Source organism: Neoarius graeffei, chromosome 22 (assembly GCF_027579695.1).
Source record: "Neoarius graeffei isolate fNeoGra1 chromosome 22, fNeoGra1.pri, whole genome shotgun sequence".
NCBI classification, from domain to species: domain Eukaryota; kingdom Metazoa; phylum Chordata; class Actinopteri; order Siluriformes; family Ariidae; genus Neoarius; species Neoarius graeffei.
In genome coordinates, this window is record NC_083590.1 from 20,376,732 (window position 1) to 20,404,181 (window position 27,450).

Below are 27,450 nucleotides of genomic sequence, written 5' to 3' on the forward strand. Positions count from 1 at the left end.
CAATCTCTGCGAGTTGGGTCGGGGAGAGGTGGCCTCCACAGGGGACCGGAGAGGTACGTGATGCCAATGCTCCCTTTTGAACCTCCGGCCCCAGCTCCGCCTTCTCCGGAACCACAGACACCAATGCCACGGGGACCTCCTCGTTCCAGAGTTTGAGCAGATTGAGGTGGTAAATCTATAGCGCCCCACCCCTGTCCGTTCGCCTCACCTCATAGTCAATGTCCCCGACTCGCCGTGTGATAGTGTTGCCACCTGTCCTGGTTTTTCCTGATTGTCCCGGATTTTCATGGTCTGTCCCGGAAAAAAAAAAAAAAAAATCCGGGACACTGAATGTCCCGTTTTTTTGTACATAATGGGCAAAATGTGTATTTCAACTTGCGAGCCAGCTGAGAACCAGTTTGCTTTTCCAAGCTTGCCGTGCTAAGCGGAGCCACGTCATTACGTTGCTGTATACGTCAGTTACGGCGCTACGTTTGCATAAACCTTGGCGCGAATATCAAAGCAAAAACAACACGGAAGAAGCAGCAGCAACAACAATAATAATGATGGCTGACTTCGCGTTTGTACAGCTGCTGCTTCTCGTCGCTTAAAAATGGCGATCTTTCGCGGTCTTGTTATTGTTGTTGGTCTTAACAACTCCGCCCCCCCCGCTGACGTAAGCGGTTCTTTCCTCTGGCCCAGCAGAGAGTTGGTGCTAGCCTGGAACCAGTTTTTCTGGCCCCAGAGCCAGTTCTTTGTCAGTGGAAACAGAAAACCCGGTTCCAAACTAAGCACTGGCCCCGAACCAGCCCTGGAACTGCTTTGGTGGAAAAGGGGCAATGGAGGATGCTTGGACTGATAAAAGAAACAGACTCTCTGTTGTAATGGTGAAGGCTGAGCTTCAAGTCAGGCTAATCTTTCAGTTGTCCTGTACTGAGTTCAAGACATTCATTGAAAATCAGCCAGGACTCATAGCAGCAGCAAAGAAAAACACCAAATATAAATGGAAGATTAGGTAAGGTTTTGGTGAATTAAATGAAATAGTGTAGTGTAGTACATACTCCTGTATGTGCCCAGTTATATCAGTTACATGTCCTCCTATGTATTTGTTTAGCCAAGAGCAGCAAGCAGCAGAGGCACAGGCAAGCACAAGCAAAGCACACACCACACTCTAAGCAACCAGGTAAGCTGTTTGACACTACACCTTACATTGTTACATTCAGGTATTCTTAGATACAATGAAAAATTAATTATTTTTATTCCACATAAGCAAACAAACAGAACTTATGTATTCCCCTTTTACCTGTGCCCACTACTGCCCCCAGGTGTCCACAACCAAAAACTGTTGGAAATAAACCAAAATAATGAAGACCTGCTTTATTATGTAAAGCAATTAACTAAACAAATAACTAGCAAAAGCGTCATTTTTACCAATTAGAGCAATACAATTTCAGCGTAGAAGGGCGATTTTTTTTTGTCTTGGGTTAGATGTGCGAAGGGCGCCGTTGCTTACAAGCAAAAAGGTCGATTGGATGGTCGAAATGTCCAGGATTTTTGTCAGACACAGGTGGCAACCCTACCGTGTGACCTCAAAGGGTCCTTGCCACTTGGAGATCAATTTGGAGCTCGATGTGGGCAATAGTACGAAGTACGAGTACTTTATCTCCCGGTGCGAACTCCCTAAGGCGCGTACCCCTGTCATACAGGCGGGTTTGCCGTTCTTGGGCCTGCCGCAAATTCTCCTGGGTTAGGTGTGCGAGTGTGTGGAGTTTTGCGCGCAGGTCAATAATGTATTGAATTTCATTTTTACTTGGTGAAGGTCCCTCCTCCCAATTTTCTCGCAGCACATCTAGAATGGCACGCGGCTTACGCCCATATAACAATTCAAAGGGGGAAAACCCCGTGGAGACTTGGGGGATCTCTCGCACTGCAAATAACAAGGGTTTGAACCATTTATCCCAATTACGTGCGTCCTCACGAATTTTTTAATTCTATTCTTGAGGGTGCGATTGAACCGTTCAACTAAACCGTCTGTTTGTGGGTGATACACGCTGGTGTGGATCGGCTTAATACCCAACAACCCATACAGTTCGTTCAGTGTACGTGACATAAACGAGGTGCCTTGGTCAGTCAAAATCTCTTTCGGGATTCCAACTCGGGAGATGACGCGGAAGAGCGCTTCCGCAATACTGCGTGCTGAGATATTGCGAAGAGGCACCGCTTCCGGGTATCACATTGCATAGTCCACCAGAACTAATATAAAGCGGTACCCTCGTGTTGACCAATCTAATGGCCCGACGAGATCCATCCCAATTCTTTTGAACGGGGTCTCAATTAATGGGAGAGGGCGCAAAGGCACTTTTGGAATGGCCGCTGGATTTACTAACTGGCATTCGTGGCACACTGTACACCACCTACAGACATCGCCGCGAATCCCTGGCCAATAGAACTGGGCCATTATTCGGGCTAGTGTCTTATCCTGCCCCAAGTATCCAGCCATGGGATTAAAGTGAGCCGCCTGAAATACCAATTCCCGGCGGCTCTTTGGAATCAAAAGCTGCATGACTTGCTCTTTAGTCAGAGTGTCCTGCGTCACTCGGTATAATCTATCCTTCATAATTGCAAAGTAGGGGAAGGATGGGGTGGCGTTCGGCTGGAGCGTTTGACCAGCGATTACTCTCACTTGGTCAAACGCATGCCGCAGAGTCTCATCTCGTGACTGCTGTAATGGAAAATCTGCAAGGGATTCCCCAATAGAAAGAGGAGGAGCCGGCGGCTCCTCACTCTGTCGCAGAGATGACGTAGATGGCTCTGTGACAGCTGCTCCCACCAATGCGACACCGGGACCTCCCCCTGCTAAACTACGGCAGGCCCCACTCTTCACTAAATGACTTATTAATTCCCCAAATCCCGGCCAATCAGTCCCCAAAATTATCGAGTGGGTAAGGTGAGGATTAACCATCGCCTTTACTCTAAATTTCTCCCCTCGAAAAAAAAATGTGGACCGACACTAAAGGGTAGTTGTGAACATCCCCGTGCACACAACACCTTCACCAATTGTGCTCCCCCCAATGCCTCGTCTTGCACCAGGCTTTGGTGGACTGAGGTCTGATTACAGCCAGAGTCCACCAACGCCTGATATGTACCCCCTTGGACACTCACCTGTATGCGATATGCTCCGGCCCGATCGAGGGCGGCTCCTGGCGCGTCGGGGATCCGACCCACCGCGCCCACCTCCATTACTGAGCACTGTTGTTGGAGGTGGCCCGGCTCCCCGCAGCACCAGCAGACTGGCCCAGGCTTCCTCTCTACACTGGTGCTCTGGGGCTCACTCAGCTGGGGGGGAGGGGGGAGAAACAGACACAGAAGGGAGAAACGGGAGGGCACCGCAGGTGCGGTGGGCCAGCTGGGGTGGCGCTGGCCCCCACCTCTGCGGTGGGGGAACGGGGCGAGGATGAGACACAGGAGGAGAGAGAGAAAGAGAGAGAGAGAGGAGAGGGGAGAAGAGGTTGTCTGCTGTCCTGCTGTCAGGACAGCCGCCAAATGGAACTCTGCCAGCTCGATTGCCTGATGCAGCGACGCCGGGCAGTGGCACTGGACCCACTCTGCGGTTCCTGCTGGTAGGCGAGTGATGAACTGCTCCAGTACCACCTGATCGATGAGTCCCTTGGCGTCGCGGTTGTCAGCCCTCAACCACCGCCAGCAGGCGGTCCCAGAGTTGCTGGCCAAATGCAAACGGCCGGCCGACTTCCTCCAAGCGCAAAGCACGGAAGCGCTGTCGCTGTTGCTCAGGGGTGTGCCCCACATGTTGGAGGACGGCCCGGCAAAGGTCCGCGTAGGCCAGCCGGCGGTCGGCGGGGAGCTGTAGTGCGGCCAGCTGCGCCTTGCCTGGTAGCAGGGGGAGGAGGCGCGCTGTTCCAACGGCCATCCCGAGGTCTCTGCTACCTGCTCAAAGAGCGTGAGGAAGGCCTCGGGGTTGTCCTGCGGGCCCATCTTCGTTAGGGTGAGGTGGGAAGGGCCCGCGGTGGTGGAGTTGGTGGACCCCACCAACGCGAGGAGGTGCCGGAACGCCTGTCGATCTTCCTGCTGAGCCAACACCAGGGCCTTGAACCATTGCTCTTGCTCCTTCTGGAGGGCGACTAGCGCCTGGTGCTGGCTCTGCTGGGCCATGGCGAGGGCGTGGACCAAGTCGGTGAAAGGGGAGGACTCCATGGGGCTGTTCTTCTGCGCTCCACGTCCCCGGGTTTCAGCACTACTGTGGCAGTTCGTAATAGTGGGAGGAGCACAGAAGACGGCAGGACAGAACTAAGTTTCGAAATTCTCTTTATTTTACACACTTTTCAGTGGTCTCTCAGCAACACACAGACAGACACTCGCGCGCACACACACATCTGGTGTCTGGTTCGGGAGAGAGCTCTCCTCTGCTCTAGCTCTCTCCTTAAATAGGGCGTGGTCACTGGAGAAGACACACAAACATGTTAATTAACATCAGGTGCAGTGATTCTGCCACTTACCTTCCCTGACTCTGCCCTCCGGTCACAGACCGACGCTTGACCACGCCCCTGCTGCCACACCATATAACTGGAGATGTAATTTTCTCCATGATATCCTCTAGTTCTAGTATTGGTAGCTGTTTACAGGGGTTGTATAGATTAACTACTGTCAGTTTCCCATATGAACTCCAAACCTCCACGATCACACTTTCTAGCTCTGAGCAGATTTCAACTTTCCTATATTTAACTCCTGTTTTAATAAAGGTGGCACATCCCCCACCAGACCTATCTGACTGATCATTTCTCAGATTTTCATATCCAGGGATAACAAAATCCAATGTAGGTTTTAACCATGTTTCTTGGATGCAAATTAATTCAGGTTTATGTTGGAAATCAGCAACGAATCTTTTAAATTCTTGTCTGTTAGCAATCAGACTTCGTGCATTCCAATGTAAAATATAAAACATACAGACTAATCTAAGAAAGATCATCTGCATCATTCACATTCTCTATACCTTCGGTTTCCATATCGGTCTCTGGGCCCGGCCTATCTGTTCTTTTTTCCCCCTGCTCATAAATTCAAATAACTTCTGAGGAGCGTAATTTACCACGTTCAGGAACCTCCCAGCTGCCTCCACCACCGACTTGATATCAGACCTAGTTTCCTTACCCTTGGATATGTAAAGCACATCTACCATGAAAGTCAAGAGAGCCTCTTTTTTAATCACAATTGTGTCTGTGCCTGATGATACAAGAGAAGGTGTTGGTGCTAATACCTGGGAGCTCCCCAGTGCCTCTTTTCATACATCTGCGCTGATAATCTTCCCCTCCACTCTTTTCAATGCTTCTGCATATGAATATATATTCATATTGTAATATGCATACATTACCTTGTTCTTTTACAGTCTGAACCTGTTTCGCCTTTAGATAATGTTCACAGTCCCGAGATGAAGTAATATGATCTCCCCCCACAATTACAGCACTTCATTGTTTCAGTTTTACATTCGGAGAAGTTGTGATCTGCGCCGCATTTTCCACACCTTCGATTTCCACGACACATAGCTGCCACGTGACCAAATCTTTGGCATTTAAAGCATCGTATTGGGGGCCTGACATACAGCCTTACTGGGTACGACAGACATCCAATAAAAACTCTTGGCGGTAGTATATCATCCCCAAATGTAATCAAGATCGGAGAATCGGGATTCCCACCCTCATGGGCTTTGAATCTTTTCACTGCCATAATTCTTCCTCCCTTAATTTTCTCCAATAATTCTTTCTCTGAAATATCAGCATATACCCCATATATCACACCCTTTGTTCCTGATTTAACCCCGGGGAGGATCTTCTCTACCTTTTTCCCGGCTACTGTGTCCATTGTCTTTGCCTTATTCAATTGCTCTGCGTTTGCACACATGATCAATAATAATCCATTAGGTAGGATCCTGGCCTGGAACCCTTTACCTAAGGAGCTCAACAGTGAATGACACTTTAGTGGGACTTATTGACTTAAATCCACCTTTCCCATTCTGCTCTGATAATTTTAACAGGATTTTATTTTCTTCTGATGCTGGGTTAGTCATTTTCCTGACTTTGCTTTCCTCCCATTCCTCAGCTGCAACTGACCGATCTTATTTCCTATCAGTCTTTTTTGAATTCTTGCTTCTAACCTGTTCCCACCCTCCCTCTTTTGATTTATCTTCTCCACCCGTGGCCGAAGCCATGTATCTGAAGGGGTACTCCCTCCACACCCTCAGAGTATTCCTATACCTACAACTAATAGCAAAGGGGAGTCCCATATACGATTTGTACATTGGGGGAGTGCCTGTTAGAGAGCGCACTTGTCCTGGGCCATCGGCATAGTGAGGTAGGGTGGCCAGTTCCTTTCCTCGCCGCCTTTAACTTCCCCAGTGTTTCCACCAGGTCCCCATTCAGTGCTGGGTGGACAGGGAGCGAGCCCCAGATCCCCGTCGAGCCGAGGCTCGAACCAGGGACCGTTCGCTTAGCGGTCAAGCGCTCTAACCACTTGGCCACCTGCGCTCCCTACAGCTAATAAAGAGGTAAGAAAATAATAAAGAAAACAACCAAATAAACAATAATAAACTGCAAACAAAGATAGATTCGAACTGAGAACCATCCCCCCCCCATGCTATGCTATAATCAACCTGCTGTCCACCAAACCTCACACCTCCACCAACGCCATCTTGGAAAAAGACCAACCTCCACCTCAAACACCCCCTGCAGAAAAAGTTACCATGTGCCTTTCGTTTAAAACCGGAAGAAAGTTAGATGTACTAAACACTATCTGCTGCACTATCATCTGAGCTCAGCTGAATGTTAATCAACAAGAACTTCATGAAAAAGTATAAAAGGCTTCTTGTGTTTTTTTTTAATAAACACAACTTCAAGTTTTTCCTCTGATGGTCAGAGCTGAACTGGGCTACAACTACCGTATAAATTTGAATTTCCCTCCGGGGATTAATAAAGTAATTCTGATATGGGTAGATGGCACCTGGTCCACACCAAATATTAGGGGTCTCCAGAGCATCTGAACGAGAGAGAGAGAGAGAGAGAGAGAGAGAGAGAGAGAGAGAGAGAGAGAGAGTGTGTGTGTGTGTGTGTGTGTGTGTGTGTGTGTAAAACTTAGCTCATAGAATTTAGTGAATTTGTTCAGATTTTTTTTTTTAAATTAATCACGCTTATATAAGTTCTAAGAAACTCCCTACTTCGAACCACTCCAGACCGGTAAGTGGCGGTAAATACACAATAACGTTCACTGAGAACCGATTCAATTTGAAGAAGAACTAGAAGGTAATGCACATGCGCAGAACATTCTTGCATCATATTTTTTCCTCTTACTTTTTTTTTTGGAAATAAACACTTTATTGAAAAAAATACAAATGTACAAAACCAATACAGCAACATTATGTTATCCTATTAAATATAGGGAAGAACAGAGAAATTCTCATCTCATCTCATTATCTCTTGCTGCTTTATCCTTCTACAGGGTCGCAGGCAAGCTGGAGCCTATCCCAGCTGACTACGGGCGAAAGGCGGGGTACACCCTGGACAAGTCGCCAGGTTAGAAACAGTTTTATCTCATCTCATCTCATTATCTCTAGCCGCTTTATCCTTCTACAGGGTCGCAGGCAAGCTGGAGCCTATCCCAGTTGACTATAGGCGAAAGGCGGGGTACACCCTGGACAAGTCGCCAGGTTAGAAACAGTTTTATCTTAAAATATATTATTCACATGCTACAGTGAACCTAAAAGGACATGTCTGTCATTATGAAAGTAAATGCAGTAGATGGTTGTTCCTGGGAGTCTAAGAAGTTAAAATATTCAGAGGTTTTAAAAAAAAAAATTACTTGGATCACAATGGCCCGAGATTGTTAAAATGAGAACCGGATACATCCGTTATTGCAAAACAAAACATCTGATTCTGATGAAGTTGTGCTAAACACTGAGAATTTGTTCGTGTGAATGGTCAAGTGATGAATACACTATGTCCGTGTCGTTTAGCTTTTGTAAACAAAAAAATTAAAATTAAAAAAAGGATTCTGATTCTTCATTTAGATTGACCTTAACGAAGAGATTTGTGCAAATATCCAAGAAGAAACAGCTAGACCTGAGGACTGTAGGAGTTCGAGATCAAGGATAGACAGCTCGATCTTCTCATGAGTCATCACTTTCAGTCACAGCATCTGTGAGGAACAACAAAAAACAGATGCAATTCATCGTGTTGAACACGGCTTGAATTGAACTGTAACAAAAGTTCAGACCTGAATAAGGTTTTACAATAATTAATTGTGGAAGACTGTGAGTAATTATTATAACATGTGTATTCAGTGTCAGTCTTTGAAAAAGGAGAGAGAATAATGAGAAACTGATCTTCGACCTTCCACACTGATACTTATTAGTTAATCATTAAGGTTAAAGTGCCCACCTTTACTTTTAATGAAGCATCGTATTACAAGCCCAACTACAGTAACCATGAAAATGCAGACTAACGTCATCCAAACAGGAAGCCGGAAGAGTTTCTCTTCTTTACCTACAAGTCAGAGAATATAAATGTGATCAGGCTAAGACATGGAAAGAAAAGGTCTCCTGTACTATAGTTGTGTTGGGAGGGAACAAAAAACAAACAAAAATGCACACAGACAAGTGTAACAACTGTACAATTTACCTGAACACATTATTCAATGAATATAATAAACAAACTGAACATCTAACATCACACCCCATCTAAAATAACAGAGCAAAGTATTTATTATCGACATAATAACATATGAAGTATCGTACACCAGGACAGGATTAGACCAATATCTATATAATTGCCAGATATAATATCCAGGGTAATAACACTGTATATATCATATCATTATATGACATATCTCAGATTATATATTCTACCCCAGATCATAGACTGTATTAGAATAAATAACGAATATCATAGCCCAGTCCATATAAGAGATAAAAAAAAAGACATATTAAATGTGTAACATAATACTTTTAGTCACTGATTAAAATAAAGGTGATATTCCCAAACACAAAGATCAAATTAATCAGGCAAATATCATTATTTAAAATCACATTTTATATGAATTAATAAGTTTTTTAAATTAATTTAATAACTTCATACCCCAGGTGACTGTAATATTTCCTTCGACGCTGCTGTGATACACTACACAGCTGTAGTGCTGATCTCCTGTGTTCTCCTCAGGTCTGATCACACTCCTTCTGGTCTGATACGTGCCATCACCATTAGGCAGAACATCATTCGTCTCGATATCCTCCTGCTGTAAATCTGCCCCAATCCACTTCACCTGCACGGCTTTGGGGTAAAACCCAGTCACATGACACGTGAGGAGAGTGGAACCAGCTCTCTGCTCCTCAAAAATCCTGACCTCTGGAGCTGAAAAACAACAAAACACCCAAACAAACCCACTTATACTTCATACACACAGTATATATTCTACATAATGTATATAGAGAGAGTTGGTGATCTTTAAATGGAATATTATGTAAAGCCAATGGACCGTCTACATAATCAGCTATGGTCAAAAAATAAATTTTCTAATTTTACTTTTTTTTTTTGCGTTTACCGAACACTCAATGTTTCCTTTGTCATGTTTAATAAGAATAAAGATAGCATCTTGCTTTATTTGGCCTCCACTGTGGAACATTTTTTTGATTACAATTCAAATGCTTTTGTAAAATTGATTTACATATAAAATAACTACATCATGAAGAATTAAAGCCCCTCCTTCACAGATGAGTGAAAATATTAAATGAATTTCCTCTTTTTGATTGCTTGGGTTAAAAATGCCAAGTTATGATGACTGAACTGATTATTCACTTAAATAATATGATACATTTTGGATATTTGATATGGCGAAATAGGACACAATGGAAAAATCAAGAACACACCGGAAAGATGAGAACAACGGCGGTAGTAAAAGAACAGCGACTGTACCGGCTGAAGGTCGCGCGGGTCTCTGCTGCGACGCGCGAGCAACGGGACATCACTACCGCACCGGACGGAGCGCGAGGCGGGGGCGGGGCAAAATGACTGGCCATAGATTCTATCAAAAGTTCAATTTAAATTGACCATGGTTGCAAAATATTGGCCAAAAATACACAAACACTACGAAATATGAAAGTAAGATGAAAAAGAAACATTCACTGCATGATTAAAACAAAATAAAACTGTCAAAACTCACCTTTTCAGCGATAACGCCCGAACAGATCACCCGCGTAACAGAAAGACCGCAAATGGAAGCACGATCAACTTCTAACTGTTGGAGTGGAAAATTCCATTCTACACATGCAAATTGTTAAATGTGTGTCCTTCCCCGCACACAAATAACACGCCACGGTAAAAAATAGACCACAACTCATTTTATAGCTCAGAAATTCATACAAGACCAGCTACCATCGTAACATATTCTGTAAGAAACATATTCTATACCGAACTTTCAGCTTTCGCTTTAAAAAACAAAATCGCAGATTTATAACTAAATTTTTATATGGCGTAGTGATTTTAAGTTACTACTTTTGGTGAGGTCGTGACCTTGACCCTGAGGCTTTCCGTTTAGATCAAAACACACGATCGTATTGGTTTTGCGGAAAATGAAGTTACAACGGTGATCAAATATTTTGCGTGATGTTTTATTATGGTTATGATTATTCTGTGAGCGCACCAATCCTTAGGTGTATAAAGTTACAACTTAAAATACAATTAGTGATAACTGTAGACTTTTCAGTGGACTACAACCTGTTTAAGGGAAAGCGATGTAGTTGACCATTTATCATGTCCCAAATCAAGCCGCCATTTTTCCACAAATTTGCAGAATTTTTTCCAAATTCTGAATATTCACATCAAAGATTTAGTTTTATCTGTATTATTTCTTTCATCATTTTATTTAAAATTAAAACTAACATCACCATTCAAACCGTATAGTTTATTGACTGAGTATATTTAGTGGGGTACCCCCACAGTACCCAGTTTCTGATACAGACCCATTATTTTATTTATATATATATATATATATATATATATATATATATATATATATATATATATATATACACACACACACACATATATACACACACAGGGCTGCTGACAGCTTTGGCTGTGCCCGGGACAAAATGCTCTGAATGGGCCCCCCCCCCCCCCCCCGGGCCAACCCACACACACATCCACCTCTCTTATCCCAGTCTCTACTCACTCCAACCCTTAAATGACAGGTATTCAAAAACCATTCAACCGGTCAACAACCATTTCATTATAGTATTTCAACATTTTTACAGTTTTAACATTTTAACATTTCCTTAGTCTGCAACTATTCAGGTGCGAAATGCAATGCGCCGGACTTTTGTTGTGCGTGCGTGCGTACTGTCCAGTGTGAAAAGCAGAGAAGAACACACCGCTCGAGAAACGGCGGGATATGATTGCGGGCTAATGTGAATATTCTTAGCTTCAATCAGATATATGAAATACAAAGTTATTAAGCCGTTGTGGTTATGAAATGATTCAATGCCCTGTGCGTTTGATATGGTGTTCAGTGTGACTTGCTCTCCCCTCGTTTGTAACATGAATTGCGTGCCGTGCGTGCCTTGGTTAGGGTTACTTTAGGGGGCTGGAAAAAGTTGGCTGTGTCTTACTCTTACCTGGCTCAGCTGCCCCACTGCCTTTGCTAGTACCTGCTGCATCATCCGAATCTTTTTTAAAATATTTATGCAGTGAGCCCCTGAGTCTCTTGGTTTCTTCCTCTCTTTTTCTCTTTTCTTTTCTGTGCTCCTGACTTGTGCATGTTGGCAAATGGTGCGCACGCTGATTGTCGAAGCACTATGATCGAACGATGTCGTTTTTTTCCCCTTAATCAAAGAGTCAGACCAAACTATTTTTGCATTAGGGGTGGTAGGGGGTTCTTGACGCCTTTTTCAAAGACAATAAAGGCAAAAGATCTTGAAATCATTTATTGAATACAAATATAGCACATTTCTCCCCCAAATCAACACATTTTGAAATGAAATAAAATAATCGCAACTTCATGAGAGCCCAGTTCTGGGCCCGGGACAACATACCCGTTTGTCCCCCCCCCGGTCTGCGGGCCTGTAAAAAAAATATATATATATAAATAAATAATAGGGTTTTTTTCTAGAAAAATTTAGTATGGTGCCGGTTGTCCCCCCCCGCCGTGCAAAGCCTTTGAAAAATGCTCCAATGGGACATTCTGAGGCTATCTGAGAGGGAAATTGTAACAAATTGTCTGTCAACATTGAAAAAGAAAGAAGTAATCTTCTTCTGCCCCGGACAGTCTTTGGCTTTTTTCCGCTTCGTGTCGCGGGATGACATCTTTAAATGCCCAAGTGTCAACAAAAACAACTCGAACTACTTCTGTCAAAAGCTCCCGCGCCGGTGGGTGAAAGGTCATTCAGTCTCGAGAAATCTCGCTCTACAACTCAGCTGACCTTGTATGTAACCCATGTCAAATCTCGCAAGAGCAGCCGCGACAAGTAAACAACTAAACATGGCGCCTCAATCTGGAAAACGCCAATTCGGATTGTTTTTGCACCGTCTGGCGGTGTATCTACTATGATTGGAATATTTTTGGAGCAATTATAACGTATTTGATGATCAGACACATTGTCACGTAGTGTTGCTGGGATGTTTTCACGGAGTCGGTAAGGGGGCGCATGCCGAGAGTAAGAGGGCGCAGCGCCCCTGTTCCCCCATTTAGACGAAAGCCTGTGTGTGTGTGTGTGTGTGTGTGTGTGTGTGTGTGTGTGTATATAGGGCTTTCCACAAGCGCCGGCTGCCGGCCATACAGCCGACTACACAATTAAGTCCAGCCGGCTACTTTAATGACTTATTTTTGTAGCCCACAGGCTCTAAATATTAATTCTCGATTTTAATAAAATTAAATGTTTATCTAATGGACTGACAATAATGTCAAACTGAACCGCACTCATTTAAGTTGTGATTCGCGCTGTTTGTACCGATAATAACCACAAATTCCCCGCAGACTTCGTTGATCAAGGGAGAGCAACTCATCCGCGGCCCCGACATGCGGTGTGCGCGTGCGCGCACTCGGTGGAGGCAGTAGTGTGTCGGGGCCGTCGGAGGGAACAGAAGCAGAGATAACGCTTATTTTGTCTCCGGTAAACCAGTCTTCTCTCGTTCAATTACGTGCTGGCATCAAAAGACACCGTTGGTTGTAAATGAAACCAAACTGAGTGGTTGGAGTGTATTTTCATACACAAATAGAGAAATGTTCGCTGAGTGTGTAATTGTGTAGCCCCACTGCAGACCGGTGTCGTTGTTAATTCATAGCATGCTCAGCTGCGGGAATGTGTCATGCACCGAAAATAAGAGATTTACAAGCCAGGAACGCCTGATGATGCAATATGCAAGAAAAGAAAGAAGATTTACTGCCATTTTACTTTGTATTTGAGTAAAGTGAATAAATAAATGGTCTGTGGAAAATACATTTAATCGTGGGAACTGCGTGCACAGGAGTTTGTGTTTACTCCCGATCAATTCTGGAGAAATTCAGACTTTATAATGGGTGTGTAGAGAGCTTGAAAAAGTAGCTCAAACTTTTTCATTTAAACTGTGTTTTCAGCCACAAATTTCACTCTACAGACAATTTTCTCAAAAGTGGGAGTCACACTTGTCTTGATTCATACAATGTGTCTACCTGAGCGATAGGATTTACAGTTTTTGAATGAGAAGCCTGAAAGTAAGGAGAGGACAGGCGCGCTGCCCCATAGACTCCCATTATAAACCTGACAGCGCTTTTACTACAAAATCACTTGTTTTCAACTCGCTCTATTGTCCACATTTTTTTACACTAGAGACAAAAAAATTACATCAATGTGTTCATGAGAGCCTTGTAGTGCTCAATGTGAAAGAATATTGTGAATAGCTCCTTTTGTTTCCGTGTAAATCACCATTGTTCGAGGAGAGGGAACTCTGAGAAAAAGCACTCTTTGCTTGTCATATTGTCTCTCTCTTCCCTGCACCTGAGCACCGTTACCAAGGCGACGAGCTGCACTCAAGGAGCAGAGAGGGGCGGGGCTGCTCTCTCACACACACAGGCTCAGAGCATCGGAGCCTCATAGCCTGCGATACGCGCCCTGCAGCACTCTCACCATTTCACACAAGGGGATTGTCAGCCCCCCCCCAGGCTGGCTTCTTATTTGTCATGGCTGGCTAATATGAGCCTTAGTGGAAAGCTCTGTGTGTGTATATATATATATATATATATATATATATATATATATATATATATATATATGTGTGTGTGTGTGTGTGTGTGTGTGTGTGTGTGTGTGTGTGAGAAGGGGGGTTTCACTTCACTCACTTGTGAAATATACTGTATATTCACCACTCAAAGATAATCTTCATATGTAACTGGAAGTCCCCCTTAAAGCCAAGATCCTATGGGACATCCAGTTACAGATGGACAAACTGGTAATGGCTAACCAACCAGACAGGGTAGTTGTGGACACAAATGAGAGAACAAGGCTGTGGTGATGGATGTGGCAATACCAAATGACAACATCAGGAAAAAGGAACTTGAGAAGTATCAAGGGCTAAAAGAAGAGCTAGAAACGATGTGGAAGATGTAGACAACAGTGGTCCCCATGGTGAATGAAGCCCTCAGTGCAGTGACCCCCAAACTGGGAGAGCGGCTCCAACAGATCCCAGGAACAACATCCAAGATCTCTGTCCAGAAAAGCACAGTCCTAGGAACAGCTAAGATACTGCACAGGACACTCAAACTCCCAGGCCTCTGGTAGAGGACCCGAGCTTGAGGAGGGAAAAAAGACCGCCCAAAGGAGGGACGAGGGGGGAATTTTTTTTATATATAATATACAGACATATATAAAAGCGCTGTTAGGATCAAAAGTTTAGACACAAATGATGGAGATGCTGATGCCCAGATCTTACCTTTCTTCATGTTGACTGCAGGAGAATTCTCTAAGAACATCTTAAGGTGGTCAAAACAGGTCTTTTTGTAGTAAGCCATCACACGTTCAAGCAAGATTTCATCCTTCTCCCTAATCCTTTTATATATGATGGCTTGAGGAACAGAAGGTATGAACGTCTTACTGTCAAAATCTAAAGTTAAGAAGTCCATCCCATTGAACCCATGGGTTAAAAATGTCTTGACTGTGCCATTTGGATAGAGGTCACAGCGACTGCAAGCTTGATAAACATTAATATCTGAAAAGGTGCCTGTAATACAGAAGAAAATCAAAAGGCAGATGTTATCAGTGCAAGTTCACATCTGTATATACTAGTGCATCTCAAAAAATTAGAATACCATTAACAAGTTCCTTTTTTTCATAATTTAATTCAAAAAGGTAAACTTTCATATATTGTATATTCATTACGTGTAAAGTAAAATATTTAAAGCCTTTTTTGTTTTAATTTTGATGATTATGGCTTATAGCTCAAGAAAATCAGAAATCCAGTATCTCAAATTATTAGAATATTCCCTAAGAGCAATAAAAAAAAAAAGGATTTACAATACAGAAATGTCCAACTTCTGAAAAGTATATTCATTTATACACTCAGTACTTGGTTGGGGCTCCTTTACCATGAATTACTGTATCAATGCGGTGTGGCATGGAGGTGATCAGTCTGTGGCACTGCTGAGGTGTTATTGAAGCCCAGGTTGCTTTGATAGTGGCCTTCAGCGTATCTGTATTTTTGGGTCGGGTGTTTCTCATCTTCCTCTTGACAATACCCCATAGATTCTCTATGGGGTTCAGGTCAGGCAAGTTGGCTGGCCAATCAAACAGTAATATCATGGTCAGCAAACCATTTGGTAGTAGTTTTGGCACTGTGGGTAGGTGCCAAGTCCTGCTGGAAAAGGACAGCATCTCCAAAAAGCTCGTCAGCAGATGGAAGCATGAAGTGCTCTAAAATCTCCTGGTAGATGGCTGTGTTGACTTTGGACTTGATAAAATACAGTGGACCAACACCAGCAGATGACATGGCACCCCAAATCATCACAGACTATGGAAACTTCACACTGGGCTTCAAACACCTTGGATTCTGTGCCCCTCCACTCTTCCTCCAGACTCTAGAACCGGGATTTCCAAATTAAATGCAAAATGTACTTTCATCTGAAAAGAGGACTTTGGACCACTGAGCAACAGTCCATTTCTTTCTCTCCTTAGCCCAGATAAGACACTTCTGACATTGTCTCTGGCTCAGGAGTAGCTTGATATTAGGAATGCGAAAGTTGTATCCCCTTTCTTGAAGATGTCTGTTCGTGATGGGTCTTGATACACTGACACCAGCCTCAGTCCACTCCTTGTGAAGCTCTCCCAAGTTCTTGAATCAACTTTTCTTGACAATCCTCTCAAGACTGCGGCCATCCCTGTTGCTTGTGCACCTTTTCCAGCCACCCTTTTCAGCAATGACCTTTTGTGGCTTACCCTCCTTGTGGAGGGCATCAGTGATCATCTTCTGGACAACAGTCAAGTCAGCAGTCTTCCCCATGATTGTGGTTGTGTGTACTGAACTAGACCAAGAGACACACTGTGTTCATACTGTTTTACTCAAACTCAAAATGAAATATTCTAATATTTTGAGATGGTTTTTGTTTTTGTACTGTATGCCATACTGATTAAAATCGAAAAATGCTTGAAACATTTTAATTTATGTGTAATGAGTCTATAATATATAACTTTCTTAAATAACTGATGGAAAATATTGAACTTTTTCACAATATTCAAATTTTGAGATGCACTAGTATAACTAGAAACCTTATAATAATAATAATCATAATAATCATAATCATAATAATAATAATAATAAATGTAATAAAACCATGCTGCTACCTAATGGTAATTTTTAACTACAATATCAAATATGCTTAAAGTGCTGCTTAAATTATAAAATGTTAATCACAGTTATAGTCGGCCATTCCAATACTTCTCACTTAAAACCATCAATTAATATTTAAAGGCGTCACACAGTGGCGATAAAAGTCGCATTATTCTGCACCAGAATGCTTTCGAGATTCGAAATAAATTGACCATCGATTTTTCAAAAGCTTCCCGCGGTTGTAATCGGTCCTTATTTGGTCATGCCCGTCACTTGAAATTTCCCGCGTTCGCAGTGCCCCCTCTCGGTCAATGGAACAGCTGCGTGACGTCATACCAGTAACCACTCGGTGCAGTTGCAATGGTGGACACACCAGAAAATAGGAGTGATGCTGAGGAAATTAGCTTTGATTTTACCGATACAGAAGAAGAAAATGGCCCACAAGTAGAGATTTTGACAGCTGAATGTCCTGGTGGTATCCAGCCTTACAGATTTGAACCTGAGCGCTCATCTTCAGAAGAAAATGAGGACAGTTCTGACGACGACAGAAACGAAGACGAGAATGAAGAAGACCGGCGAATTGAAGACTTGTTTTGGCTGGTTTCTCTGACTAAATCACTACTTGTGTGTATTTTTAAAGACCATTTTCACGTGAATTAGAATGCTGTGTGATTAATCTATGATTATGTGTAATACTGATAGCTGTAGGGGGTGAAAGTATAGCTAGAAAGATTGAATTCTAGCAACTTGACAGCTTGCGATCTCGCGAAATGCAGTGGGCCTTCTGATACAGTAGACCCCTTGATATTCCAGTTTTCATCATTTTCCTTTTATTGCGGTTGATTTTAACTTGATATTCAGTATGTTATAGGCTGGGAGTATTGAGCTTTGTATTGTATTGTTTAGTAAACGTACAATCGTCAGTAATAAGTGATAATTATTAGTTAAAGGCAGCTCTGTGGCATAAATCACTGTAAAATTTGGACACAAGTCCAAATTTGGCCTTTTGGTTTCTATCCTATAGATCTATTTTGCTCTCCCATGATGATCTTAGACCTATTAAAAGCGACATGGGGTGTTGTTACAGCCAAACACAATACACCGATTAGGCATTTTGTATCACAGAATATTAATACATCATTTCATAGTGTTTTGAGTGTTCAAAACTATCCACAAACTGAATAAATCCACAAAATCCGCAATGTAAACAACTCTGGTAAACGCACGCTATAGAGAAAACATGGCGACAGGCCAGAATCACCCAAGGGAGGTTACTGGTATGACGTCACACATAAGTTGATCTAGTTAACGGCTGGCTGCCTAAATTTGGCTGTGCGCGTCAACTTGAAATGCTTGTAGCGGGCACATCGTGACTGAGATCGCGGGAAACCGAGGGGCTTGAATAACCCACCAAACCCGACATTTTGACACATGATATAGCCTGACTGCTGAAATTACCGCACGACGCCTTTAAAGGATAGTCAGCTCATACACATCCACACTGCACCTACAAAACAAATTGCTGATGAGCAACTGATTAAAGAAGACATTTTAAGAAGAAGCCTTTATTTGTCACATGCACAATCAAGCACAGTGAAATTCATCCTCTGCATTCAATCCATCTGAAGCAGTGAACACACGTGCACACACACCCAGAGCAGTGGGCAGCCATACCACAGCACCCGGGGAGCAGCCAGGGGCCGGGTATCTTGCTCAAGGGCACCTCAGCCCAAGGCCGACCCATTTTTTAAAAACTCTCTCTCATTGAGGCTGACTTTTCAAGCACCGTGAGCACAGGCTAATCTACTGTAATATGTAAATTTAGGCACTGCCTAAAAGCAGAGCTCCTGCTGAGTGTAAAATGTGTTAGTAAATAATCTGATTTTTTTTTAAAAAGCAAATTAAAAATAAAGCACTGGATAAAAACCCATTTATCTTATGTAAATAAAGATTTAAGTTTTGTTGTCCGATGGTCAAGAGTTGAGATACGTTGCCTTGCACTTACAATCGGGTTCCCTGTGGTGGTACACATTTGCTCTTCATACGTATGTATGGATGTCATATGGTCAAAAGCCATCAAAAATCAGGTTGATGCATTACCATATTCTCTTAAGTATGGAGCTTTGGTCCATATGCTTTGCACGTGGGGAGCCCCACTATTCTTGGTGTAAGATGGAGAGAGGGGGCGGGCCTTCCAGAAAGTGTCAGTCAATATGGGAGAGTTCAAAACACCTGTGCAAATATCGATTGGCTCCTTCATATTTCGAATATGTTCGAGTATACTCGGTGTTGAAATGCATAAAGGTTGGCAGGTCTGATAAAGACTTTTAAATACAGGGTTAGTCAAAATTATGTTAACGCTTAAATGGTAGAAACCAATCGGATCTGGAGTGGAAGTTCATCAATGGCATACTGCTGCACCATACAGTGTTTCCCACAGACCAGGTAGCAAATTGTGATGCTCCACTGTGCCAATGAGGGAGTTGTGCGCGGTGGTGTCGTGGCGGTCAGTGGAGTCGGTCATTGGGGTGTATGCAAAGTGTTTACAGCGGGCGGTGTTCAAACACACAGTATTTTTCTTCAGAGTCACCTGCTGGGACTATTTTAAAGCTACAAGAAGCATCTGAGATTATTCAGTTCAATCTAAATTCTTTTAAGTTCTTTAAGAGAAGACAGCTAAAACAATTTTTACCAGAACCCTGCCTGGTTTCATTCTTCGACCAAACTTTATATTACAGGGCAGGCCATTAGTTTGCTGGGCTTGATGTTGGTGGAAAACCTGTCTTTTAAATTTATGAAAATTACTCACCAAAATTGAAGTTTAGTTTTTATCTTAGTTTTTTGCCTTTTTGGTGGCAATCTTTCAATCATTCTTTAGTTGACATTCAAGGAATAAATTGCAAAAAACAAGCTGGAGTTTTTTATTTTAAATATTGAACTCAACACTTACCTCAACCAATACTAAAATGAAATAAATAGTATAATGTAATAACAAAATAATAATAAAATATCATAATTAGATGTAAGAAACCACGTAAGGTAACACCAAGGCAACTAACAATAATGAAAAAGCATTACCCTAATTGGTGCAAAGCCTGCATGCCCTATCACAACATTTAATTCTGCGTGGCTTCCTGAAAAAAACTCAAGTGCTCTATCGTAAGGGAAGTCATTGGGTTCGGGACCATTTACAGTATGGAGATTCGTAAGCAGGCTGCCAGGTGTTCCCCTTGGAGCCTATTCCTGAGGTCTGTTTTAATCTATGGATATAAAAGTACATTTTCTTCATCAAAGCACTAAAAATTTCCATTACATCAAAGAAATATACAAAGGAATACTGAATTTCTGTGCTTACCCTATTCATAGCTGAGAAATCCCGCTCGCAATTCTACTTCGCCAATAAAGCTGTTTCTTAAAATATTCAGATTTTATGCTTCAGATAGCATCAACTAGGCATCCCTGCGAGTATAACATTTTATTTAGGCTAGTGGGAAATCCTTATTTATTGTGAATGTCAAGCCATTATTAATAACTTGTATGAATGCTGAAGCGGGATAAACAGGATAATGCAATAAGGCCGGTTCCTCGCGTCAAGCTGCTACTGTATGCATCAAAACTGGTTTATAGCCTGACTCAGGGATGTCCGTTTCCTGTAAGCCAAGAAGGCTATGATAAAGCTCATCACGAGCACGATGTAGAATAAGGGGTCGGAAGGCGAATCGGGAAGGCTGCGTTACTTTTAATTAGCCTAACCTAACAGGCCTACTTGCAGTCCGGGTATATGCGCAACGGCAGGCCTGTGTACATGCCTCTCCGTCTCTCTCTGTGTGTGCGCGCATGAACGAGAAGAAAGAGCACTATGAATGAACGGAACGATACGCAACGGAATTTATTTTATTTTTTTCAAAATCGTGAGTCTGATTGTGTGGCGATAGGAATCCATTGTGTGGCGCAGCGCCACACAATGGTCTGTGTATGGGAAACCCTGCCATATGCAATTAGACGTCTAACTTCACTGCTGGGGTGTCAGAAAAGTAGGGACCAATTATGCCAGCAGTGGTCACGGCACACCAAACATTCAGGAGAAAAATAATAGTGTTAACATAAATTTGGATTAACCCTGTATTTAATTTTTGGCATTTTTTCATCTCACCACTCATCCACACTCCCTACAATTCCTGAATATGTCTGGACTATATGGTACTTGAAATTTAAGATAAAGTGCAATTCATTAATTTCTATAAGGACAAGCAAACTGTGTTGAATACATGTCTCATGTGATTAACTTGCAATGTTCTTATATTTGTCAAATGAGCAATGTTGATGAACAAAGCCTATAGTTGTCTTACTGTTACAGAAAAACATGAAGTACCTGTGAGATTGAACTGCTTGATGGCTGTTTGGAGTGCTTCAGACATACGTTTCTGGTTGTACTGTGCTGCAAAGCTCATGTCTTTCCAGTGTTGACAAGCTGTGGTGCTGAGCCAATCGGGACATGGTGCTGTTGAATGCATGTTGCTGTCATAGTAAAAGACAGTGGCATCATTCACAGTGACTCTTTTTATGTAACGGGGAAGGCCGAGGCCTTCAGAGCTGAGGCAATAGCCAATGATGGAATTAACTTCTGCAACATAATAAAAACAGGGAGTTAGGGATCATCTGAGTTTGCAGATACTTTCAGCTCTGATTCAAAAGGTCTTTGTCCAAAGGTTTCCACCTATTATATACTTTGCCATATAAACTTTAAGAAAACATCCATATATTGTAACGAAATGACGTGGAAATTCTTTTACATACATGAAAATCCCTCACCTTTTGGCGAAATTCGCCGTTTTGAAACCAAAATGGGTGACCTACATGAATCGTGTAGATCCGATGAGAAAAAAAATGGGGGGGGGGTTTTGATATTGACCCAAAGGGCAAGGAGGTCGCTTCGCATCCATAGACAGTTCGTGCTGGTTTGCGCCTCCTCCTCCTGCTTTGATATTGACGCGATAGCAACGAGTACATCTCGCTGCGAAGGGCAAGCAGCATCATTTCGCACCTCTTCTCCTGCTGGCCAGAGCGTGCACACATCAGTCAGAGTGCAGACCAGACCACCAGAAGCTGGATTGAGTCATCGGACTAAATTTCCTACTTTTTTCAAACTTTCCTGATTGCTATCAAAACAAACAAAACTTCCGGCTTGATTACGTCAGCATTCGAAAGAGGGCGTGCATGTCTTTTGACAATCCCTGTGTCCGAAATTGCTCGCTACTCACTATATAGACCCCTTCGCAGTAAACGTCATTCATACGTAAGAGGAAATTGCGCGCGCAGCCTGGACTCAAAAAAGACTCAGCGAGTGCCTAGTTGTTGTGTTGTCGGGTGTCAGAATCATAGCAGTGATGGGGTTAAAATTTACAGAATTCCAGCAGGATCTCACCCAAAAAAATAAAAAAAAAATAAATTAAAAAAATCGCCGACGGCTATGGCTACAAGCCATCAAACATGTAGACTAGGATGAAAGCACTATCAAAAATGCGCGGGTTTGCAGCACCCACTTCATCACAGGTAAGATCAGGCTATTTATTAAATTTCTTTTTTTATTCTTTCTAGTTTTCGTTTATTGATGTAGCAAAATACTTTGGTAACGTTTGTCTGATTAGCTGGGTCATAGTTACACAATGTAATGAATATTGTTAGCATGTTAACTTAGCTTTGCATGCAATTTTGTTTGTAGGAGAGGTCTCGCTTGACTCAAGCAGTCCAGATTTTGTGCCATCATTATTTGTGTATGCCGAAAATCACAATTTTAAAGCAAGGATGGAAAGGTAAAATTGTGTGCCCTCACTCTAAATGCCAACTTATGTTGACTGCTCTAACCTAGCTCCCGCCCCGTTCAGTTTCATTTCTGGTCTCTGCCTCTCGCTTTTTACGCAGCTCTGATTTCTCTTAGCTGCACTCTTTACACTATCATTCCTTTCATGCCATTACCTCCTGCAAATTGCTGTTTAGTGTTGGTATTTGCTGTTGTAGCTAAAGCTACGAGTATATATCTGGCCATTGTATACCAGGGAACTTACTAACATCGTCCGTCCACTCTTTAATTAAATACGGATCCGGTAGACGATGTCCACTTGTTAGAGTTAACTTATTTATGTAGCATTCTCGATCTTGTAACGACAATTGTTTTGCATAATCTGACAGCTCATAATGCCGGTCTATGGGCAGCGCCATTGTTTGAGTCCAGGCTGCGCACGCATCCTGGCAACGGTCGGTTTGTTTACAAACATGCGAAGGGGTCTATTGAGGTATTTCACCTGACGTCACAGGGTCACGTGATGCCCCGGTGTCCGCCATTTTGAACGTCAAGCTACATACTAACGCTGCAGACAGAGAGGGAGAACCAGCTTGAAAAAAAAAACGTGTTACAGACACCTAGAATAGATTAATTTGTCAGTAAGCACTCTATAAATAACCATGGTGTTTGCTTGTTGTGCTGTGGGCTGCCACAACAGACAGGGACAGCGTGCAGGACGCTCCTTTTACCCGTTTCTAGTGATGGGAATTTCGGCTCTTTTTCGGGAGCCGGCTCTTTTGGCTCTTCTTACTATAAGGAGCCGGCTCTTTCGGCTCCCAAACGGCTCCTGAGATTTTATTTTTGATTTAATTGCTGCAATTAACTAGTTAATTAATTACATTATTATTTATATTTTATCAATGATGTTTTCCATTTTATTTTTTAGCTTTTGTAGCCATTGTAAAGCTTTGTAAAGGCAGTGTAACAATGTTCTAGCTATAGAAATAAAACTTACTTACCAATTTATAAATTATTTTCTCACAAACATAATGCAAAACTGTTATATTACCAATATAAAATACACAGCTGATTTTCCCCTCCTCAGGTGCCTCACAGACTCCTCTCCCCTGCGCTCCACATCTTTAAGCATTACACCAATTTTCGTATTTTCACAGCTGTGAATGACATCAACCCCCCCCAACCAAAAAAAGTAGGCGTACACCATGCTACTTTTTTTCCTTTGAATGGTAATAGACAACACAAAGACGCAATCGGACAGCAACTTTTTTTGTGAAAGTCTCTCTCTCTGAGGCACCTAAGGACAAAAAACTAATTCGGCTCCCCAACTCGGCTCCCACCAAAGAGCCGGCTCCCGTCGTTCACTTCAAAGAGCCGGCTCTTTGAACCGGATCATTCACGACTGACACATCACTACCGGTTTCCTACTGACCCAGACAAGAGGGCCAAATGGATTGCAGCTGTGAAGAGACAGGATTGGGAGCCAACAGAGTACTCCAGACTTTGCAGTAGTCATTTCATTTCAGGTTAGTTTATCAGTTAACGCAATTTTGATAAAATATATAGCAAAAAGTAAATGGGTCAGTGTTTGTTAACTCATCTGAGCAGTGAAACAAGGCAGTGTTAATTTGTCTAGGGTTGCATGTAGCAGACATCAGACATAAAACGCAATAACAAAGGCTAGAAAGAAACTGGACACAGAAATAAACAGGGCTCCATACCAAGGCTGGGTACAGTGTTTGTGATAAAAGACAGATCCAATTTAACACGAAATCACAGCTTACTTTCTTGTTAAAATGTGCAAAGGTCTCCACCATCCCATACCGCCTTGCACTGAAGGACTTAAGCGTGCCGTCCAAAATGGCTGCGGTCACGTGACTTGGTCACGTGGGTGAAATACCTCAATAGGGCACTGTATAGTGGAGACGCCATTTTGTAGTGCTGTCCGTGCTGAAAGAAATCAAATTAAAAGTCTCAAATTTGATTTAATAAAAGACAGCAGCAAAGAAGAAAGTATTCAGCCTTGATTTAAAAAGAACTGAAAGCTGCAGGTACTTCCATATCTTGGCAGGCTGAGTGGTATGCTGGGGCACCTCTTGCCAGCAGACCAGGATATCCAGAGGGAACTTGTGCGGTTCAGTGTTGACCTGACCATCCCCAGCTTCAAGGAGGGAGAGAGCATTGTGGAGTGGTGGAGTCATGTCTTCGACAAACCAGACAAGTACCCCTCCCTGGGTGCACTGGTTAAGTGTTGCCTCTCCATCTTTCATGGACCTAGAGTCGAGTCCTCATTTAGTCTGATGAATGATGTAATTAATCAAAGGAGTGGCAACATGAATGTGGAAACATTTAATGCAATACAGACGGTCAAGTACACGCTGATGTCCAGGGGGAAGACAGCTATGCAGCTCTTTAGAAGGGAGGACGTGAAGTTTGGGGAAGTGGACAGAACATTGTGCAAGAACATTAACTCTGCAGCAGCCACATACAAACACCAGCAGAGGGTGAACAAGGAGGAAAAGCAGCAGCAGCAGAGCAAGTATGGCTCTCAAGCAACTTGCAGTGCTCAGCAGGCCAAGAAACCAACTGCTGAAGGAGAGAAGCGGGCAAGGCTGAAAACATGTGGCAACTCAGTGAAAGCAGGCCATGGAGACACTGGTGATCCAGGCAAATAAAAAGAAAAAATGATCACTATTCCTTGTGTGTTCTCCACTTTCTTCGTTCTATTATTCGCATTTTTTCCAGGGCATAATTTCACTATAACTACATGTATTTGAATTTGTATTTGTACTGTATGTCCTTGTGCAAATATCAATACAGTATACTTAGTAAGGAGGCTATAATATTTATTCTGGGGGAAGACCCCCCAAACAAAATAAAACAACAACAGAGGCCACGTCACCACTCGTGCACCCTTCTCACCTTTTTCACCCCTGACCCGTTTTCATGCCTGTTTTATTAAGGTGATTTTTTGGTTTTGCATTGGTGTCTGTCTACTGAGATCACATTGTGTAACCAAACGCTGATAAAAACCGTCAGTCTGTTTAACAGTGTCTAAAACCTTCCTAGCTAAAGTGTGCTTTTCTCATGATTTGATCAGGTTTTTGGAGAGTTACACGATGTAACACAAATCAAGTAATACTCATCATAATCAGACAGTAAATGGCCACTTTGCTCCTGCGCCAACATGTCATCATCAGAACAGAGAAGAGCATCGACACACACTGTACAGACGACTGTTTTGGGATGCGTTGGAAACACCTAATAAGCTACAGCTCCGGCAGCTGCCACTTCCTGTGTCCATGTATATTCTTTAAATGTTATTCTCAGTGGATTTGTCATGAAATATAGTCTTTAGTCTTGTAACTTAACCATTCAAGCACTAAAACATGTGACATTTCTTTGACAGTCTAAAAGGCAAAAAGAAATTAAGTTTATTCATTTCTCTGACAAAGTTGTGCCTGTTTGTAACTGGTGTGATTGTATCAGATTATTAAAATGGCATAAAGTCAACAGGAAAACCATTATAACCATCATATTTATTAAAAGAACTAATTTAGTCATTGTTTGGAGGGTGTCAAAACTTTTGGAGTCGACTGATGGCTGGGTTACTGAACAACTTGTCTATTTAAAACAGGAACACACATTATTTAATACAGTAAACAAATAAAGAGAAAATGACTCCCCCCTGCAGTGCAGACTGAAATAAATTACTGTATTAAACAGTGATGCATGGTATGGCCCATCCTGCCCTGTGTGTTTATTACTGCATTAACTGTCTGGTGATGCACAAACAAACAAATAAACCAGCTTTTTGCACACATTTAAATGATTTCAGTTCCCCACACTCAGACAGATTTATTTGGTAGAACGCAGTGTTTATGTGATGGGCATTTACACTGTAAATTACAAACATTCTCCCTATAACAAAAACACAGCTAGTTTTAAAAAGTCTCCACAAAACCAACACTTACCACAACACGACTGCTGGGGAAGTAAGAAGAAGACTATTGTATAAATAATCTTTGCTTTCCACATTTTCAAGCAATTTCTTCACATTGTAGCAGAGAAAAAAAAAAAGATCATGTGCCTTTCGTTTGAAACCAGAAATGAAAGTTAGACGTCACTTCCGCTCAACTGAACGTTAATCAGCAAGAACTTCATGAACAAGTATAAAGGCTGTGTGTGTTTTTAAACACAACTTCAAGTTTTTCTTCTGATGGTCAGAGCTGAACTGGGCCAGAACTAATATATTTGTGTGTGTAAAATACTTAGTTGATAGAATTTAGTGAATTTGTTTTGATTTTTTTTAATTAATCACGTTTACATGTGAGTTCTTCCTTAGAACCTCCTTTGTTTGCGCCAGTCCAGACCGGTAGGTGGTGGTAAATACACAATAATGTCCCCTGACTCAGGGGGACTCAGGTTCTCAGGGGCCCTGAGAACCTCTTCAATTCGAAGAAGAACTAGAAGATAATGCACATGCGCAAAACATTATTGCATTATGCATTCTCTCTATTTTTTTGAAATAACACTTTATTGAAAAAAACACAAACGTACAAAACCAATATGGCAGCATCATGTTATCATCCTATTAAATATAGAGAACAGAATTTATCAAGGTGAACAATCTAATCAAACTCTAGTATAAACAACTTAAGACAAAATCGAAAATAAATTATGTAGGAAATAGTGTAGTTAAAGATGTCCATGGATAGCAAGAAAAAAGGGAAACCAAGTAAACAAGCAAGAAAACTAATAATAAATTAAAACTAGACCGGACAATTCCCCGGGGGAAATTGTGAGAGGATGCAGTGCGCGAAG

General features: G+C 42.3%; 1 protein-coding gene across 3 annotated transcripts; it reads right to left on the reverse strand.

The window, feature by feature from the left end:
• Positions 1-7,395: 7,395 nt before the first annotated feature.
• On the reverse strand, positions 7,396-26,718 carry LOC132870761 (class I histocompatibility antigen, F10 alpha chain-like). Of its 3 annotated transcripts, XM_060904594.1 has the most exons (8): positions 26,601-26,682; positions 24,682-24,923; positions 24,411-24,576; positions 21,199-21,450; positions 14,937-15,224; positions 9,114-9,386; positions 8,418-8,522; positions 7,396-8,175 (listed from the first exon to the last, which is right to left on the reverse strand). In XM_060904594.1, the coding sequence occupies exons 4-8, from the start codon at positions 21,338-21,340 to the stop codon at positions 8,147-8,149; spliced, it is 837 nt and encodes a 278-aa protein (XP_060760577.1). In that variant the 5' UTR covers positions 21,341-21,450; positions 24,411-24,576; positions 24,682-24,923; positions 26,601-26,682; the 3' UTR covers positions 7,396-8,146. The 3 variants fall into 3 exon arrangements, with proteins under 3 accessions (XP_060760577.1, XP_060760578.1, XP_060760576.1); XM_060904595.1 differs by having other exon boundaries at positions 24,411-24,900; positions 26,601-26,686; XM_060904593.1 differs by lacking the exons at positions 24,411-24,576; positions 24,682-24,923 and having other exon boundaries at positions 26,601-26,718.
• Between the last annotated feature and the right edge of the window lie 732 nt (positions 26,719-27,450).